Source organism: Passer domesticus, chromosome 15 (assembly GCF_036417665.1).
Source record: "Passer domesticus isolate bPasDom1 chromosome 15, bPasDom1.hap1, whole genome shotgun sequence".
Lineage (NCBI taxonomy): Eukaryota > Metazoa > Chordata > Aves > Passeriformes > Passeridae > Passer > Passer domesticus.
Window position 1 is genome coordinate 14,750,782 of NC_087488.1, and position 17,821 is coordinate 14,768,602.

At 53.6% G+C, this 17,821-nt stretch overlaps 2 protein-coding genes across 6 annotated transcripts; one reads left to right on the top strand and one right to left on the bottom strand.

The window, feature by feature from the left end:
* Nucleotide 1: 1 nt before the first annotated feature.
* MIEF2 (mitochondrial elongation factor 2) lies at nucleotides 2–4,794 on the top strand. Of its 3 annotated transcripts, none has more exons than XM_064390427.1 (4): nucleotides 2–76; nucleotides 679–853; nucleotides 1,322–1,499; nucleotides 2,452–4,794. In XM_064390427.1, exons 2-4 carry the CDS (start codon nucleotides 686–688, stop codon nucleotides 3,495–3,497), a joined length of 1,392 nt encoding a protein of 463 aa, XP_064246497.1. In that variant the 5' UTR covers nucleotides 2–76; nucleotides 679–685; the 3' UTR covers nucleotides 3,498–4,794. The 3 variants fall into 3 exon arrangements, with proteins under 3 accessions (XP_064246497.1, XP_064246496.1, XP_064246494.1); XM_064390426.1 differs by lacking the exon at nucleotides 2–76 and adding an exon at nucleotides 88–266; XM_064390424.1 differs by lacking the exon at nucleotides 2–76 and adding an exon at nucleotides 88–256.
* Nucleotides 4,795–5,823: 1,029 nt separating this feature from the next.
* TOP3A (DNA topoisomerase III alpha) lies at nucleotides 5,824–17,645 on the bottom strand. 3 transcript variants are annotated; one of them, XM_064390419.1, is made up of 20 exons: nucleotides 17,515–17,645; nucleotides 16,321–16,659; nucleotides 14,885–14,944; nucleotides 14,265–14,338; nucleotides 13,588–13,663; nucleotides 12,960–13,068; nucleotides 12,561–12,704; nucleotides 11,932–12,102; nucleotides 11,617–11,717; nucleotides 11,409–11,483; nucleotides 11,213–11,295; nucleotides 10,886–11,093; nucleotides 10,538–10,723; nucleotides 10,239–10,368; nucleotides 9,787–9,900; nucleotides 9,542–9,707; nucleotides 8,990–9,133; nucleotides 8,589–8,711; nucleotides 7,635–8,344; nucleotides 5,824–6,699 (listed from the first exon to the last, which is right to left on the bottom strand). In XM_064390419.1, exons 2-20 carry the CDS (start codon nucleotides 16,498–16,500, stop codon nucleotides 6,521–6,523), a joined length of 3,033 nt encoding a protein of 1,010 aa, XP_064246489.1. In that variant the 5' UTR covers nucleotides 16,501–16,659; nucleotides 17,515–17,645; the 3' UTR covers nucleotides 5,824–6,520. The 3 variants fall into 3 exon arrangements, with proteins under 3 accessions (XP_064246489.1, XP_064246490.1, XP_064246491.1); XM_064390420.1 differs by having other exon boundaries at nucleotides 16,321–16,588; nucleotides 17,515–17,637; XM_064390421.1 differs by lacking the exon at nucleotides 12,561–12,704.
* Nucleotides 17,646–17,821: the final 176 nt, after the last annotated feature.

The following is a 17,821-nucleotide window of genomic DNA, read 5'->3' on the forward strand; positions in this document are numbered from 1 at the left end:
ACTTCCGCGCGCGGGTGGGCGGGGCTGCGCCGCCCGCGCCCCCCCATTGGCTGGGGCCGCGGCGGGGGCGCGCGCGGTGAGTGCGGCGCGGGGGCGCGCGCGGGCAGCGCCGGGCCCGGGCAGGTCCCGGAGCCGGAGCCGCTCCCGGAGCCGGAGCCGCTCCCGGTCCCGGTGCCGCCTGCCCTCGGTCAGCGGGGTCGGGGGGCTCCCTTCCCGCGGGCCGCGGTACCGCCCCGGTGCCCCGCGAGGCTTTGCGGTAGGGCTGGGTGAGGAGCGGGTGACCCTTCCCCGGCGTGTCCATTCCTCCCCCGGGCTGCCCCTTCCTCCCCTGGGCTGCCCCTTCCCCGGGGTGCCCGTTCGCTGGGTGTCCCTTCCTCCCCCGGCGTGTCCCCTCCCGGGTGTCCCTTCCTCCCCCGGCGTGTCCCCTCCCGGGTGTCCCTTCCTCCCCCGGCGTGTCCCCTCCCGGGTGTCCCTTCCTCCCCCGGTGTGTGTCCCTCCCCCGGGTGTCGCTTCCCTGGATGACCCTTGCTCCCGGGCCGTCCCGGCGGCGGCGGGAGCTTTGTCCCGGAGGAGCGGCCCAGCGGAACCCCTCGTTCCCCAAACCTCCCGCCCCGCGGCTCTGCCTGTCCCGGGGACACAGCTCCCCCGCGCCGGGGGTGACGCTGCTGTTGTCCGCAGGGTGAGCATGGCGGCGTTCTGGCAGCAGCGGGGCAGGCGGCAGGAGAACGGCGGGCTGGGCAGTGTCATCGACGGGCTGGGCAGCGTGTTCGATGTGCTGCTGGCCAACGCCAGGCTGGTGCTGGGCGTCAGCGGCGCCGCCGTGCTGGCCATCGCCACGCTGGCTGTCAAGAGGGTAAGGCTGCAGTGGGGAGCAGAGCACCAGAAGATGCCCAGGGGAGTTGGGTTTGCCCCAGTGGTGGGGCAAGATGTGCCCCAAATCTCGATGTTTGCTCCTGAGATGGTTTCTTGCATATGGCAGAAATGCCACCGGTGCTGGCCATGGGCATGGAGCTGCCTGCTCCCACCCTGTGGGACCACGTATCCCTGTTTGCCTGGAGCATTTGGGATACACTATCCCATCCCAAAAGGGACTTAAGTTGTATTTAGGTGTCTGTTTTCCATGTAAAAAAAAAATCTGTTTTCCACCTGCATGACGACAATGTGCATGTTTGTGGCTGCCCCCCAATCTGGGTGTTTTTCTGAGCAGAAGCCTTGAGTGAGGCTGTCCCCCCATGTGTGTGCTCCAGAGGGGCTGTTGTCACCCTCAGTTCATGGAAAACAAAGATAACATCCTGTCCTCTTGTGTTTTCCTTCCCTCCAGCTGATCGACCGAGCCACCAGCCCTCGCGATGAGGGCGATCCCAAAGCTGAGCAGAAATCCCTGGAGGAGAGCTGGCAGGATTTACCGTTAATCAAGACAACACCAAAACCCCCCAAGAAGCAGAGAAGGGAAGACCTCAGCGAGCCCCTGCTGTCTCCAGCTGGGCCCCTGGTGCCAGGTGAGGCTGTGGTGCCCAGCCAGGGGATCACCTTGGTGTGCTCCGCTGTGCCGCAGCTCCGCGGTATTTTTAGCTCGGTGTCTGGAAAGCCGACCCCACTGAGCCTGCCCTCTGGGAGGCTCCCGAGCCACAGCCCCTTTTTAGGCAATGCCTGTGGAAACAGGACCTCTGGTGACAGCCAGGGTGTCCTGGCAGGGGCTGTCGGGGTTTGTTTCCTCTGGAGCAGCGTTGGCTGTGCTCATTTTCTGGGTCAGCTGTGCCTGCAGGAAGGTGTGCTCGGGAGCTGCTGCAGACAAAGGCTGCCTTGTCCAGCTGCCCATGGAGATGGCGTTTTTCCAAGTGGGAAACTGGCCCAGCTGGGTCCAGGGCATGTCCTGAGATAATGGACCCAGAGCAGGGTTGTCTGCAGGATCCTCGTGTGAGGAGGTGGAGGGGCAGGCACTGATCTCTCTGACCAGTGACAGGACATGAGGGAGCAGCAGGAGCTGTGTCAGGGAGGTTTAGGTTGGATATTAGAAAAAAGGTTCTTCCCCCAGAGGGTGTTTGGGCACAGCCCCAAGGCTGCCAGAGCTCCAGGAACATTTGGACACCACTCTCAGGGACAGAGTGGGATTATTGGGGTGTCTGTGCAGGGCCAGGAGTTGGACTGGATGATTTTGTGGGTCCTTTCCAACTCAGCATATTCTGTGATTCTCTGACCCTGGCAGCAAGTGCCTTGCCTGGTTCCCATCCCTGGCTGAGGAGTGAGGCTGGGAACAGTCAGGTTTTGGGGGTGGTTTGGGCTCTGCATAGCTGAGAAGTGCTGTTAACATCAGTGGGCTCGATGGGGGTCCTTGGTGCGGTTGGTGTCACCTCCAGAGGGATGGGCTTGAGAGCTGGGCACCCAGGTTGTGCTGCTGAGGGTTTCAGACGATGTGCTCAGAGCTGTGACTTCTCCTTTCCCTTCTCACAGATCCCAGGGGCTCCTCTGCTCCCCTGGGGGCTCCTCAGGTCAAGCCCAGCCCGCTGCGCTGCCTCACGCTGCAGGAGAAGCTCCTCTCACACAGCAGCCAGCTGGCCGTGCCCGAGATCCAAGTGTCCCTCGTCCCACAGCTGGCCAGGAGCATCTGCACCCAGCTGCAGAACTTCCTGAGGAGCAAGTTCCCAGAGCTGCCCTTCGGCCGCCTCTTCCTCAGCGGAGCCCTGCTCGATGGCCTCGAGGTCCTGGCAGCTGACCACGTCCACCTCATGCTCCCAGTGGTCCTTGACGCCGGGCTCTGGAGCCTCATCTCAGGAGAGGACACCGTGGTGAGGAACCCCCAGTACTGGATGATCAAGAGGATCGATCTGGGGTATTTCCCTCGGGGGTGCAGCCCCTGGGACAGGTTCATTGTGGGCCGGTACCTCTCCTCCAGCGTGCTCAACGAGACCCTCCACAAGCTGCTGGTGGCCTCCATCAACTGGCCTGCCATCGGTGGCCTGCTGGGCTGTGCCATCCACCCCGTCGTGGCCTCCCGGGAGCTGAAGCTGGAAGTCAAACACGATCAGGTTGATCTGAGCATCACCCTCTTCCCAGTGGTGGAAATGGAGGGCAAGGTTCTTCTGGCTGTTCCTCCCGAAGGACTGGTGGAAAACCTGTGGCTGGAGAGCTTTGACAGGGCGGCAGTCTCGAGGGTGAAGGAGCTGGATGCTGGTGACTCCGGGGCTCGGCAGCTCTGCCTCCGCATCCTGAACGGCGTCTGCAAGAGCCAGCCCAGGCTGCACAAACTGGGGGGCAGCCCCGTGACCCACGCCATCCTGCACCTCAGTGACACTGCCTCGGACTGGGCAGAGGACAGCCTCGCCGACAGGTTCCAGCAGGTGCTTGAGGAGCTGGTGGCCTCCCTGGAGAAAGGAGTCCTGCCTTCCTATTTCAACCCCAAAGTCAACCTGTTCTCCGGGCTGTTGGAAGAGGAAATTGATGAGATGGGCTTTGTGCTCTACAGGGCCATATCTGAGCCAGAGGTCCTGCTGAAGTGACCGGTGTGTTGGGAGCTCCTGAACGTGGGGTGTTGCTCCCTGCTGTGAGGGCTGTGATGCTTCTAGTTGACTAGTCAGTAAGAGGCAAAGTTCTTGCACTTTATGAGGGAAAAAAAAAAACATTTCCTGTGTGACTAAAACGTGCCTGAGCAGAGGTGGGTGCTGGCAGAAGGAGCCTTTGGCTCAGAGGCTCTGCTGAACCCGGGGTGAGGGCAGCCCACACCACACACGTGAGTTCTGTCTGCTGGGAGCCCAGTGAAGCATGTTTGGTCCCTGGCTCCCAGTGTCCTCTGCCTGTCCCAGCTGTCAGGCTCCCCTCAGGCTCTGAGACCAGCTGGAGCTGGAGGGGAGCAGCCCCTTCCTGCTGCTGTGTCCTGCAGACCCCTCAGGTGCCACGTCCTGGGTTGGTCCTGTCACCAGCACCCTGTGTGGCGTCACTGTGCCAGCATTTGGGGCAGGGGGAGCCTCACCCACCTGCAGGATTTTGCCAGCCTCATCCACCTGTAGGATTTTGCCAATCCAAAACAAGCCCTGTGGATGACCCGGGTGCTGGATGGTACAGCCATAGCAAAGGGGGGTTTATTCCTTGGAGACTCTTCCAGCTGCCAGAAGGGGTGAGCTCAGCCCCACCTCTCTGTTCTGACAGTGTTGATGCTGCCCCAAAGAAGGGGCCCTTGTCCCATGCAGTGTTTTGCTGGAAGATGTCCTGAGAAAGAGCTGCTGGCTCTGGGGAAGCTCCTGGTTTCAGCTGGAAGCTGTTTTCCCCTCCCCAGTGGGTGGGTGGCTGCCAGTGTCTGTCTGCAGGTCCCTGTCCCCTCCCAGTCTGTCTGGTCACCTTTTCACACATGTATTGCTGCTGTCTTGAGGTCCTTTTTCCCTGGAGCCCCACGGAATGGGGTGGGGAAGCAGGGCAGGAATGATGTTGTGAGCAGAGTGCTTGCAAGAACTGAAGTGGTTTCTGCTTTTTATTAAGAAGATATATTTTGTTTGGGTATTTTGTTGGTTTTTTCTTTTCCTTTGAGTGGCTGCTAGTAGGGTTTGGTCTGGCTCTAGTCCCAGAGAAAAGCAGTTTATTCTTATATTTAATGGGAAGAGCTGGTTTTGCACGCGGGTGGAGCTGGAGAAATCCTTTGGACTTCACTGTGAGCAGCTGTTGTGGTTTAGTTTTCTTTACAGCTATCATCTTGTTTATGGGAGGGAAAAAACCTGCTTTTCCTCCCAGTCTGACAATTCCTTTGTTCCTCCAAACCACTTCCCAGGTGTTAGTGATGAGAATAAACCTTCCCCGTGCACACTGGTTCTCTGGTGTCAGCTCTCCTTTGTCTGCTTTCCCCTGCTAAGTGTTGAAATGATTCCCTGGCCTTCCTTGGATCCACCCAGGGCGTGTCCCTGCTGCCTGGAGAGCTTGGTGATGGTCAGATCCCATCCTGCAGAGTCTTCCTCCTCCTCTTCCAAAGCCCTGGACCCACAGAGTGCCTGGCTGCAGTGTGGGAGCTGTCTGGACACTGAGCTTGTACCACTGACAGGGCTCGGCTGAGACTCCTAAAGCTGGTCCTGGCTGATCCACCAGCAGGGTTTAAGCTGCTCCCCGTGTGCTGCACAGCTGCTTCCCACTGCTGTTGCCATTCCAAGGTGGCTGCTGCCCTGCCCTGGCTCAGTGACTGCATTCCCAAGCCTTGTCATGCTGTTTTTTTAGCCCAGGGTGGGTATTTTTAGGCCACGGCTGTTGATGGTGGGAGTGAGGGCTACAGGGAAATGCAACCCGAATTCTCCTGACTTTCTGCATGGATTTAGGCCTGATAGCAGTGGACTGCTGCAGGGTTTCAGGCTCTCTTTCAGACCTGTGCTGCTGTGGGCTCTGCTTCCAGCTGCCCTCCAAGTGCTCCAGCCCATCCCCTCCGTGCTGACCCCAGGAACTGCTCTGTGCAGGATCCTGAGCAGCACTGGAGCTCCTGGCAGCACAGCACACAGGAATCCTGCAGACTCCCTCCTTTGATGGACACAGGAAGCCCCAACAGAGAGGGAAGAGGCAGCCTGGCTTCCCAGGGAGTTCATTCTGAACTCAGAACAGGAAAACAGAGCTTCTCTTCATCTCAGCCAGCTCTGTCTGTCCCAGGTCAGCAGATGCAGCTGGTGAGATAAAAACTTTTTCCCATCTCTTTGTAGCTCACTTCTAAATTGCTGTGGGAGTTTCTGCCAAGAAAGCTCCTCTATTGTTCCAGTGATTGGAAAGAGCAAGATTTGGCTGGATGCTTTTACAGTAGAAGCTTCACTATTTTATGTAGGAAGAAATAATTAGGGAAAGCTAAAGTGTCACTGCATCAAATTTAAAATTTAAATAATATTTTAATAAGAAACTCATTAGTTTGACAAAAATAACTTTCATCAGCTAGCAGCATCACAAAGGCATGTCTCAAAGTTTGAGGAAGAACTTGCCTTCAAATTCAGGAACCATCTAAAATGAGGGCTCTTCCTGAGCACTGCAGCTGAGCTCCTCCCAGGGCAAGCACCAGATCCAGCTCCTCTGCACCTGACCCTCCTTCACTGGCAGGGACAAGCCAGGTAAGGGTGACAGAAATGGGGAATGTTGCTCAGGTAACATCAACTGAGAAGGGAACTTAAATTCCACACTGTGGAAAGCCAGGGACTGAGCAGAGCTTGGCCCTGGTGTCTGTCCTGGTGCCCTGATCCAGCTCTTCCCTGCACGGAGAGGCCAGGAACACCAGGATGGTGCAGGGGGATGATGCAGTGCAGTTTTCTCCACAGACTCAGCTTCCAAGTGCTTATTGAAATGTTCAGACTTTCCCAAACTGCTCAGCAGAAGAGCAGCTGGAAACAAAACCTGATAGTGGAACCACTTTTCCAAGCTGGTTGAACCCTTGCTGAAACAAATGGCATCCCTTGGCAGGAGCAGCCTGCAACCAGCCCCTCCAAAAAACTCTCAAGGGACTTCTTCCCAAAGTCCAGTTCCTCATGGCTCTGCAGAGTTCCCAACCCTTGCAGGCCCTGAGGTCCATCCCAGCTCAGTGGTTCTGAGGACAGGTTTTCCTTGTGTGCCCAGGCTGGTGGCAGATGCTGCAGGTCCGTGGCTTCTTGGCAGAAGATGCTGAGGAGAGGTTGCCTGGTCTCTTGGCCTTGCTTCCCAACCCTCTGGAGTATCCATTGCTGCCAAAGTGGTTCAGAGAGTCATCTCCAGAAGGGCCTAGAGATAAACAACTTGAATTTAAGGATCATTGAAAACATAAATAGGTGAGAAACACAAGGTAAATTCAAAATAGATCAAAGATTCTAGATTATTCCTGGACCTGCACTTGCTTCAGACTTGTCTGAACTGTGAAATGTTCTTTTCATTTTTCCCATTTATCTTGCAGCATTAGAGCCATGTGGGAATAACACAGGACAAGCTGATCTGCCTGTTTGCATGCTCTGGTCTGCAGCTGAAGCAGAAACAAAACATGGCAGAGAAGAACTTGGGGTTTAAGTAGTTTTGAAAACTTGATTTTTACCCCTTTAGGCCCAAATGTCTGAGGAGGAAGAGGATCTCTTACAGACCACATCTTCCCCTCTGTACCTGGTTATGTCCCTCTTTGTCAGTTCTCTCTCTTTTGCATCCTTGTTTTGTCATTATTTTTGTTTTCAGCATCTTTCCACACAGTTTCATCTCTGATCAAAGCTCCAGAATGACTTGTCCTTTCCCTTTACCCCTTAACCAGGGCAGAGGGAGCAGCACAGTTTCCCCGGCATGCCAGGTGGGTTTCAATGTCTCCAGAGAGGGACACTATCACCTCCCTGGGCAGCTGTTCCAGAGCTCTGCCACCTTTAATGTAAAGAAGTTCTTCCTCGTGCTGAGGTCAAACTTCTTGTGTTTTAGTTTCTGGCCATTGCTCCTCATCCTGTCACTGGGCACCACCAAAAAAAGCCTGGCACCATCCTTCCCTGAGATATTTACATGCATTAATGAGATCCTCTCTCAGTCTTTTCTTCTCTAGACTAAACAGGCCCAGCTCCCTCAGTCAGAGAGATGCTTCAGTCTCCCACCATCTCTGTGGCCTCCACTGGACCTCCTCCAGCAGCTCCTTGTTTTGCTCAGCTCAGGAGAGCCTGCAGCCCTGGTGTGTGCCCCCAGCCCGGCCGTACCTGGTGCCACGTTCTCATCTGCCCACTGGAAGAAGCCGCACTGCTGCTCCCGGGGCTTGGGGCAGGTGTGGAACTGCCTGCCCTTGTTGGGCCCGTCCTTCTGCACGGTGCGCGTCACCGCGGGCTGCTCGCACCTGCACAGCGCGCCCCCGCCAGCGTCCGAGCTGCTGCTGCTGCCCAAGGGCTCTCTCCCTCCTCCTGCGTGCTGGAATCCCGCTGGGGTTCTTCCAGCAGCGGGCTGGAGCAGCGTGGAGCTGCCTCTGTCCTGTGGCTGCTCGTCAGCCCAGAGGAAGAAGTTGCAGGTGCTGGAGCTGCACTTGTAGAACTGGCGGCCCTTGTTGGGGCCGTCCTTGCGCACGGTCAGCAGCAGCGCCTCGCTCCCACAGTTGCACACCACGGCATTGCCATCGTCTGGGGCAGCTGCAGGAGCAGCCCTGGGGGTCCTGGAGGAGTTGATGGAGAGCAGGTGTCCCCGTGCCACGTTTGAGGTCCCCCTGGCTTGCCTGGTCTCACTGCTGGTTCTGTTCAGGGAGTGGTTGGCCTGCAGGTGATGCCCTGGCTGGGTGCTGGATGGTGCAGGTTGGGATGATCTGTGTGAGTACTTGAGGTCCAAAAGCTCTTTCAGCATCTCATCACAGCCTCCAATGCAGCCAACGAACTCCAGGGGCATCACAGGGGGAACGCTGCCCTTCTTGAATTTAAACTTCAGTCTGCAAGGAAAGCAAGAGTCAAAGTCTGCCAGATTCTCATCAACAGACCTCAATTTATACTTGGACTTTTATTTATTGTTTTGACTCTGCTATATGGAGGCCAGTTTCCCCAACCCCTCTTCTTTTCATCCCCAAGCCAAGTGTTACTCCAGCTTTCCAAGACTGGAATGGAAAATGGGTGCCCAGCTTAGCCCTTGGAAGTCTCTGCCCCAATGTCCAACAAGGGACAACTGGCATGACCTACCTGTGAACTGGATGGGGTTTACACACATCACAGATGCTCTCGTCCCTGGTCACATCCACCACGAAATCAGGGAACCAGACTGCAGTTCTGCAGGTTGGATAGCCCATGCAGCTGAGGTAGAACCTGCCGAGGGACAAAGGCACTGGATAAGGAAGAGGCAAACTCAAGACAATTGGGGATTCTTTCTCATGTCTTCTCAGCCATCAGAAATTGTCAAAACTGCAATTTTACAGGGGAAATATCTACTTGAGAAGAGATTCAGCTGAGTCCACACAGCTCATGTAGCTGGTGGAGTCAGCAAGCTGCAGCCCAAGGTTTCCAAGCTTTTACCAAAGGAGGTAAATGAAAGCCTGGAGAAACACAAACTAACACAGGAGGCTACAAGAGGGAAGGTCACCAACCCGCCATTCTTCCTGGTCTTCAGCACCATGTCACTGTTGCACTGGGGACATTTCCGAACAGAAAGGGGCGTTGCTGGGTACACCTCCTCCTGCTCTGGAACTTCTGCAGCTTCTCCCAAATACTGAGCCAGGGCCTGGTCCAACCTGTAAAGAAACCAGCAGAGCATCCTGTGTGTCTCTGCAAAGAGCAATCAGTGACTCAGAGCCTGCTGCCCCCCACACAGCCCCTCTGAGCTCCTCCACGAGCACATTGACTCAGCACACATTTCTGGAGCAGGAAAAGTGTGGGTACAGCATCAGAGGTCTGTGCATGTTGCCATCCCCAAATTTAATCTGAACTGCTCATCCTGGTTTAAACCCTTAGCTGGGAGGATCTCCTGACAGTATGCCAGGCATTGAGTCATCTTTTCCCACACAAATATCACAACATAGGGGGCAGAGCTTTAGGGAAATGGTGTGAAAGGATCCCCCACTCCAGACTGAGCCCCAGAAGAGCAGCCAGCACCTCCCAGCAAAACAAAGCAAAAGGAAGAGGACAAAGACAGTACTCACTTGTTGGCTCTGGCCACAGCTTCAATGAAGACTTGCTTGTACTTCTGGACCTGCTGCTGCAACACTACAGATTTGTCTTTCTTCCCCTCACAGATCAGTTTCAGATCAGCCTCCAGCTCAGCTCGAAGGTCAGGCTTGGACATCTCATAGCCCATGGAATCATATCCTGAGGAATATGTGGAATGGTAAGTGAAAGGAAGGAGCCAGTAAGGACTTTGCCATCTTTGTGAGGGCTGTCTCCTCACCTTCCACCAGCCCCATGCCCAGCTGGCCGGGCAGGAAGCGCTGATCTGCCGTCAGCCCCACGTACATCCGCGTCTTGATCGTCTCGATGTGCTCGGCGTGGGTGGCATCAGTGCCTGGAAGCAGAGAGAGGTCAGTCAAATCAGGAGCCAAGAAGTTATTTCCCCTATGCCCAGGGACAAGGACACAACTTATGGTGAGGAGCAGCACTGCCTTTGTGCCCTGCTGGCACTGAGGCCAGTGAGGTGCTGGTGGCACACCCTGAACCCAAAATTTCCCACCTCCTTGGGTACTGGAGGCACTCTGCAGGCTCCTGAGGATGTTTGGACTTTGCCCTTTATATCTCTTTTTTTCTGCACATTTAAGTCATTTCTTATCTGCAGCAACATTTGGAGAATTCCCTGGGGAGAATTCCCTCTGCCAAGAGCAAGAGGCCACGCTGCCCAGTACTGACCAATGCCGTGTTTCTCCATGAGAGCAATGAGATCTGCTTCTGTGAGGAGCAAGGGAGGGCTGGTTTCCCCATCCACCATCTCCACTGTGGTGGGCTGAAAGCGAGATCCTTTCTGATACAGAGGGATAACCTGAAGGGAAGGAGAGTCTCTTTGAAAATGCTTCCTGGTCCATTCACTCAGGACAAAGGCTCTGAGTCAAACAGCCAGAAATGGTCAAAAGATGTTGTGCAGAGAGGTCTGAAGTTGGCAGTGAAGTGCTACTTTAGCCTCTCCCACTTGTGTTACTCAAGGGGATTACCTTATCACTCCACTTGTCATAAGGATACACTTCCAGGTAATTTCTGGCCAGGATCATGAGTCCTTGAGCAATGAATTGCTCCCTGGCAATGTCGATCTCCACAGTTGTTTCCTGTCCTTTGGCATCTTGAGAGCAGCAAGCCAAGAAGTGGCGCACAATGAATTCGTAGAGTCTCTGCTCATTGCCCTGAGATCAAACAGTGAGAAAGGTGAGTGTCCTCCCAGGTTAACAAGACATCACAAAATCAGGGGGATCTTAGATGAGGATTTTGTGCTAATGACCACGTTAAGATTTTATCTTTATTTATCAAGAAGCACAACCCATCCAGTTCCCTCTGGTTACACCCACCTGCAGGTTGCTGGCGTATTTTGTGGGGTGAATGGGAGGGTGAGCCTGATCAGATTTGGTTCCACTCCGAGGGGTTGGCCCACCCTGATCCAAAATCCTCTGTGCAAACCCTCCCCAGTTTGGGTCCTGTGTTTGCTGTTCTACCAAGGCAGAGAGGTTCAGCTCCTTGGGGAAAATGTTGGTCTCGGTTCGAGGGTAACTAATGAACCTTAGGAAGAAAGACAGCAGAGCACTTTGAGAGTTGCTCCAAGATGCTTCCCATTTTGAACAAAAGGCCATTTAGTTGTAGAAGAATTAAGTTTACTAAGCCAAGTCTTGCTTTCTTACCCTTTGGTATAGAGTTTTTCTGCTATTGTCATTGTTTCCTTTGCATTTATTTTCAGTTTGCGGGAAGCCAATTTTTCCAGTTCCTTCATTGGAAGAGCCAGAAAACCCAAAAGTATTAGTGGATAATTCAAAGCAGTGAGTAAAACATCTGTTCAAAGCTCTTTTCAGAAAAACCCATCCCAGAGTTCAAACATACCACAGTGTCCAGGGGCAGGGGCCTCCATTTGCTCTTTGGCTTGCTCACAACATCAACAACAGTCGCTACCGGATCCTAAACAGAGTAAGCAAAACCCACATATCCTTTAGGAGTTTACACAAACTGCTCTTTCAAAGTCTTGAGCAAGACAGATACAGGGACTGTTTGGCTGAATCTGGATTCTGCAGCTATTTACAAGCTTTTCTACCTCCATACACATCTGGTAAAGGACCAGGCACGCTGTGTGATTGAAGAGCCGGTTCCTCTTCCAGTTGAAGACCACACTGCCGTCCTCATGGTCGTGGGTCACTGTGAGGGACAACAGAGCTGGCTGATGGAGGAGCCACAAAATGGAAATACCACAAAGGAACTTGGAAACCTTCCAGCTCTGCTAACTGGTTGTGGCAGAGGAACATAAAATAATCTCTGGAGCGTTTTTGTGTCAGTTGCTCCAACGTTTTTCCTTTTTATGCACATCAAACCCTCAAAGATGGAGCCCAGGACTGTGTTTCCCCAAACATACCTTTAATTTTGTAGAAGGCTTCAGGAACAAATGCCTGGATGGCTTTGAAGCGTTCAACTACAAATCCCAGTGTTGGGAACTGGCAGCTGCCATAGCTGATCAGCTGATCTGCTAAAATATCAGGGAAGATCTTCCGCAGCCTCAGAGTCTGGAATCTGGTGAAGGCAGCACCTGAGGAAACAGAATGGGCACCACAAATGAATACAACAAGGCTGAGTGATAATCACAGTACTTCAGATATTTTTAATATTCTGAGCATTAATTTTACTCTGTTTAATACTCAGTTGAAGAAGCTTGTCAGTGCTGCATGAGCTATAACATTAATATTTGCTTCAAGGAGGAATTTCTTCACAGAAGAGGCCTTTAAACATTGGAATGGACTGCCCATGGAGGTGGTAGAGTCACCATCCCTGGAGATGTTCAACAAACAACTGGTATCCAGTGCTCTGGTCTGGTTTACCAGGAGGGGATCAGTCACTGGCTGGACTCGGTCTTGGGAGCTGATGATGCTCTGATTCAAAGAGCACACTTCCAGTAAAACACAAGATGTCTTTTAGTCACATCTGCTCTAAAAATCAGGTTTATGAGACTACAGAGGGCATTTCTGCCTTGTGTTGAGGTTTACGTGCCTATCCTGAGGTCCAGCTCCTGCCTGACGTCGACGGCATCGCTGGTTTTCTGGTCGGGCTGGGTGAGGTTCTCACAGGCTGCTCTGACAGCGTGCGGTGTGATCTCGGAGAAGCGCGCTCGGAAAACCTGCAGGTTTGGCTTCACTGCCAGACACACACACAGGAGAAATCAGAGGGACTCAAACACCAACAGAAAGGAGCAACTAATACACAGCTATTGAGAGAGCGCGCTGTCAACTGATTCTACAGCATTCCAACAGCTGGGTGCATTTCTATCACAGCCACATGTTTATTAGAATTAGTCAGCATTTAACCTGGACACATAAAAATTGAGAATTTGCCTCTGCTAAAGGAGTTGTTAAATTAATTAATTAATGGTGATGAAGATGCTCTACACACCAGCTTTGCACACGTGGATGATCTCAAAGCCAATGTTCTCTCCTTCTCGATCGCAGTCAGTCCAGATCACCAGGGCTTGGCACTGCTGGATTTCTCGTTCAAGGGTTCTCTGAGAGGAGAAAAACAACTCAGGGAGAACATTCCAGGCCACTGGCGCTGTCATTTTATTTCAGAATGACTCACTGAACACAAAATGCAATGTGTATCCATGGAGATGGGTTGTTGCAATAATATTTTGTAATTGTGTGTCTCGAGAGATCAGGCAGCTTTTAAAAGAATTGAGTCATTTATTTACATCTAATTCTGTTAAAAAGTTTGGCTTGGAGCAGGTTGTACCACAATCTGTTTTCTAAAAATGTCTTTTTCTGTAAAACTGAGTCACAATCATCAATTCCACCTTGCTGGAAAAAAACATTTCTATTTTTAGCTGCTCCTTCACTGCACTACTTGTACATGTGCAAGAGTTTTAGTGCCACAAATGAACAGCATATACAGTCCTAAGAAATGTAGGAGGAATCTCCTAAACTGCAGAAATTTGGATGTCACGGGCAAAAGTAAGATCATCCTTCTGTCTGGGACAAGATTTGCTGAACCAACCGCTGAGCTCAAAGTCTTAACCATGATGTACCTTGATATCCAGGTAATTTTCAGGGCAATACTTCTCAATTTCAGCATCAAAAAGAGCTAAAGGGTTGCAGCTGTGCCTGGAAAACAGAGGAGAAACGTGTGTGTGCACCACATAAACTAAAACACTGTTTGTGAGACACTACCTGGTGCTCTCTAAGTACTGGAATTAATGTATTTTATTACAGGCCTTGTTTCTGACAACAGAGAGTTCATATGGAATGCTGAGTAACATTTAAAAGCAACAGAATGAAAACCAGCCAGAGAAAACAGCAAATCTGGAAGGCAACAAGCAGCTTCTCCTATGTGAAGCCCAGAGTACAAAAGGAGGTAAGGCAGAGAAAGCACCTTGCTTCCCAGAACAGTTCCTAGCTGAACAAAGAACACAAAACCATCCCATTTTGGAGTCAGTTTAATTCCCTGTGTCTGCCTTGATGTATTTTAACCAGTATTATGTCTTCAGGGGGTTTTAGCACTCTGAAGACAGGAATTTGAAGCAATAACTTGGCTATTTTCTGTAAAATTTGGAACACATCACCCTGCTCTGAGACAGAATCACTCCCTGCCCCTTTGTCTTTGAGCTTGCAGTGTCAAGGAGGAGAAGAGGAGGTGACAGGCCCCTCCTGTGAGGGCCAGGTGACAGAGCCCTGCCCCTTCCTGCCAGGGCCACGAGGTACCAACCATTTGCGAAATGGCATGATAAAATCATGAGCCAGTAAATGTCCTGACACGGATGTCATCACCATGGTAACGTTCTGCAAGAGACACAGCAAGGAAATTAGTGCCCAGCACTCACCAAAAACTACCCACAGCCCCCAAATCTCCCTTTGGCTCTCAATTTAAATGGTCAGTGACACCTTTCTCCTGTTAATCCCAGAATGGTTTGGGTTGGGAGGGACCTTAAAGCCCATCCATGCCACACCTGCCATGGCAGGGACACCTTCCACTGTCCCAGGCTGCTCCAAGCCCTGTCCAGCCTGGCCTGGAAACCTTCCAGGGATGGAGCAACCAAAATTAATACATCAGAACAAGCTCTCTCCATGGCCTTATCCTCAATTTTTGTAGGAAGCTCCCAATTCTAAACAGTAAAGTATTTTTGACTGACCTAAAACCAGCAAGTTAAAATATTTAGAGCAATAAAACAGGTGGTGGAGCCAAGAAAACAACATCTGACTTTTTCTCATCTTTGGGCAGAACATCTCAATGGCTGGAGCTGTGTTTTGTAACTCCTGACAAATGGCTTTTATTAATTAGCATTTGTACTTCATTAATCCAGCAGCAGATTGAGAGAAAACTCTTACCTGGCCAAACATCTGGTAGTCGTATTCATAGATTTTGTTGAACTTGGAAAACCCTTCTCGCTGGAAAGAAAAGGAGAATTCCTGGGTTTCTGGCTTTTCACATGACACAAATTCTTAATTTTTTTAAAATTAAATTTTTTAACAGGAAACAAATCCATCCTGCCCCACTTAGTCCACACTGGGATGGAGCACAAGAGGCACGTGGCAAAGCAAAACCAGCTACTGGAGCTAATGGGAATTTCAGCAAGGGGATGGAAATCTCCTGTACCATTTATGGAGGCACTGAAATGGTGATTTCCAAGGTAAGAGGATTTTAAACCATTCCTGAAGGTGCTTCCAGGGTTATCTCCCCATGAATAATGAGCAACTGATTTATTTAATGAGGCTGGCCAGTGTTTAGAATCTCCTATCTTGTTCCAAGTGACAAGCAGTGTCCCCAAGGCTTCCTCCCACCTAACTGGGACTCATGGAAGTTTCTAGATTGTGTATTTGCTGGGTTTTTTTACAGAAGCAGGATGAGGTCTTGATTGGGACTGTCAGCACCCAGGTTCTCAATAACACCTCTTATTCAAATAAAGGGAGCCATGTGGGGCTCAGCCTCTTCTCCCAGGTGACAAGGTGAGAGGCAACAGCCTCAGGCTGTCCCAGGGAAGGGTCAGGCTGGACATCAGGAAGAATTTCTTCATGGAAAGGGTTATCAAGCACTGCAAGTGCCCAGGGAAGTGGTGGAGTCACCACCCCTGGAGGTGTTCAAGGAGCAACTGGATGTGGCACTCAGTGCTGTGGTGTGGCTGCCAAGGTGGGGATCATGGGTTGGACTTGGCAATCCCAGAGGTCTTCTGCAACCTCAGTGACTGATTCTGGTCTAGTGGCACCTTAGTTTGGAAATTCCTTAGTTTGGAAACAGGAAGTGATTATGCAAACTGTTACCACAGCAGCAGAGAGTAGAAATATTTGAATTTTTCTTCTCCGAACCACAGCCTGTTTTTGCTTCATTTGGTGGCCTCCAGTAAACCCCTGACACTTGCTGATGCTGCAGAATTGGTGCTTTTAGACAGGGAAATGCACACCAAGGGATGGTGTCAGTTTCTGAAGCCTGTGTATTACACTGCTAATCCAGGAAGGACCAGGGAGCCCTCACCACGGGAAGGCAGAGGGAGCAGAGCTCCCACTGGATTTAACCCACAAGGACCTGAAACTCCCAAACACATTTGGGCAAGAGATGTTTGTCCACAGAACATTCTTGTGCCCTCGTGTGTTCAGGGACAAAACCAGAGCCAAGTGTGTGTGTTCAGGGACAAAACCAGAGCCAAGTGTGCTGACGTGGCCATGCCAAGCTCTGGAGCTGCCACACACGCACACAGACACACAGACCCTCCCCAGCCCCGTCGCGGTGCCCCAGGGAGCAGCACGGCGTGTGGGCGGGCCGTTCCTACCCGCCGCATCCTCCTGTTGGAGAGCAGCTCGGCGATGCCCCGGGCGGCGTCGTTCTTCTCGGCCACGCAGAGCACCTTGCGGATCCTCTGCAGCGCCGCGTCCTCCGCGGCCCGCGAGAAGCCGCGCCAGGGCTGGGGCAGCATCCTGGCCCCGGGCAGCAGCCGCACGGAGAGGTTCATCGCAGGAGGCAAGGCCGGGGCATGCTGCTGCTGCTGCTGCTGCTGCTGCTGCTGCTGCCGCTGCTGCTCCGCCTCCCGAGGCTGCGTGCTGCGGGGATGGAGAGGTCGAGAGATCGCCGCTGTCACCGCTCGGCCGCCCCGGGGGGCTCAGGGCAGCCCCTGGTGATGGAGAAGGTGTCACCCCGCTGCAGGCACGGCTGTCGGGGCGTCCCGCAGCCTGTCCCTCGGTCCTGTGCTCCCCTGCTGGGGCTGGGGCTGCCTTCTCCCCATGGCTGGGGCAGCACAATCCTCCCACCACCCTGATCCCCCTCGGGCTGTCCCTTACCCAGGGTAGTACAGCCCCCTCGCCATCCCAAATCCCCCCTCGGGCTGTCCCTTACCCAGGGCAGCTCAGCCCCCTCATCACCCTGATCCCCCCTCGGGGTGTCCCTTTGCCATCCCTGATCCCCCCTCAGGCTGTCCCTTACCCAGGGCAGCTCAGCCCCCTCATCACCCTGATCCCCCCTCGGGGTGTCCCTTTGTCACCCCAGATCCCCCTCGGGCTGTCCCTTACCCGGGGCAGCGCAGCCCCCTCGCCATCCCAGATCCCCCCTCAGTCTGTCCCTTTGCCATCCCAGATCCCCCTCGGGCTGTCCCTTACTCAGGGCAGCTCAGCCCCTCCATCACCCCGATCCCTCCTCAGTCTGTCCCTTTGCCACCCCATATCCTCCCTCGGACTGTCCCTTACCCGGGACAGCGCAGCCCCCTCATCACCCCTGATTCCCCACCTCAGGCTGTCCCCTCGCAATTCCAGATCCCCCCTCAGGCTGTCCCTTACCTGGGGCAGCGCAGCCCTCCCGCCATCCCTGATCCCCCCTCGGCGTGTCCCTTTGCCACCCCAGATCCCCCTCGGGCTGTCCCTTATCCAGGGCAGCTCAGCCCCCTTGTAATCCCCGATCCCCCCTCGGGCTGTCCCCTACCCAGGGCAGACCTTTCCCGTTCTTTTCGCCCTTTTCTCCCCCGCTCCCCGCTCACCTCCCAGCGCTCCCGCGCTCCGCTGTCGCTCTCCCTCCCCGTCACGTCCTGCCGCAGAGCGCAGCCGCGGCGGCGCCACGGAACTACAACTCCCGAGATGCTCCGCGGCGCCCCTCCCGCCGCCGCTCCGTCTCGGTTTTCCCCCTTTCCCGCCGCCGCTGGGCCCGTCCCAGAGTCGGTAACGACAAAAGGTGACGACGGTAAAAATAAACAACTCCAGCTGAGGAAGAGGAGGAGGAGGAGGCGGTGGCGTCCCTTCCTTCCTGCCGGCGGGGTCAGAGGCCGCGCGTCATGTGACTCCAAGATG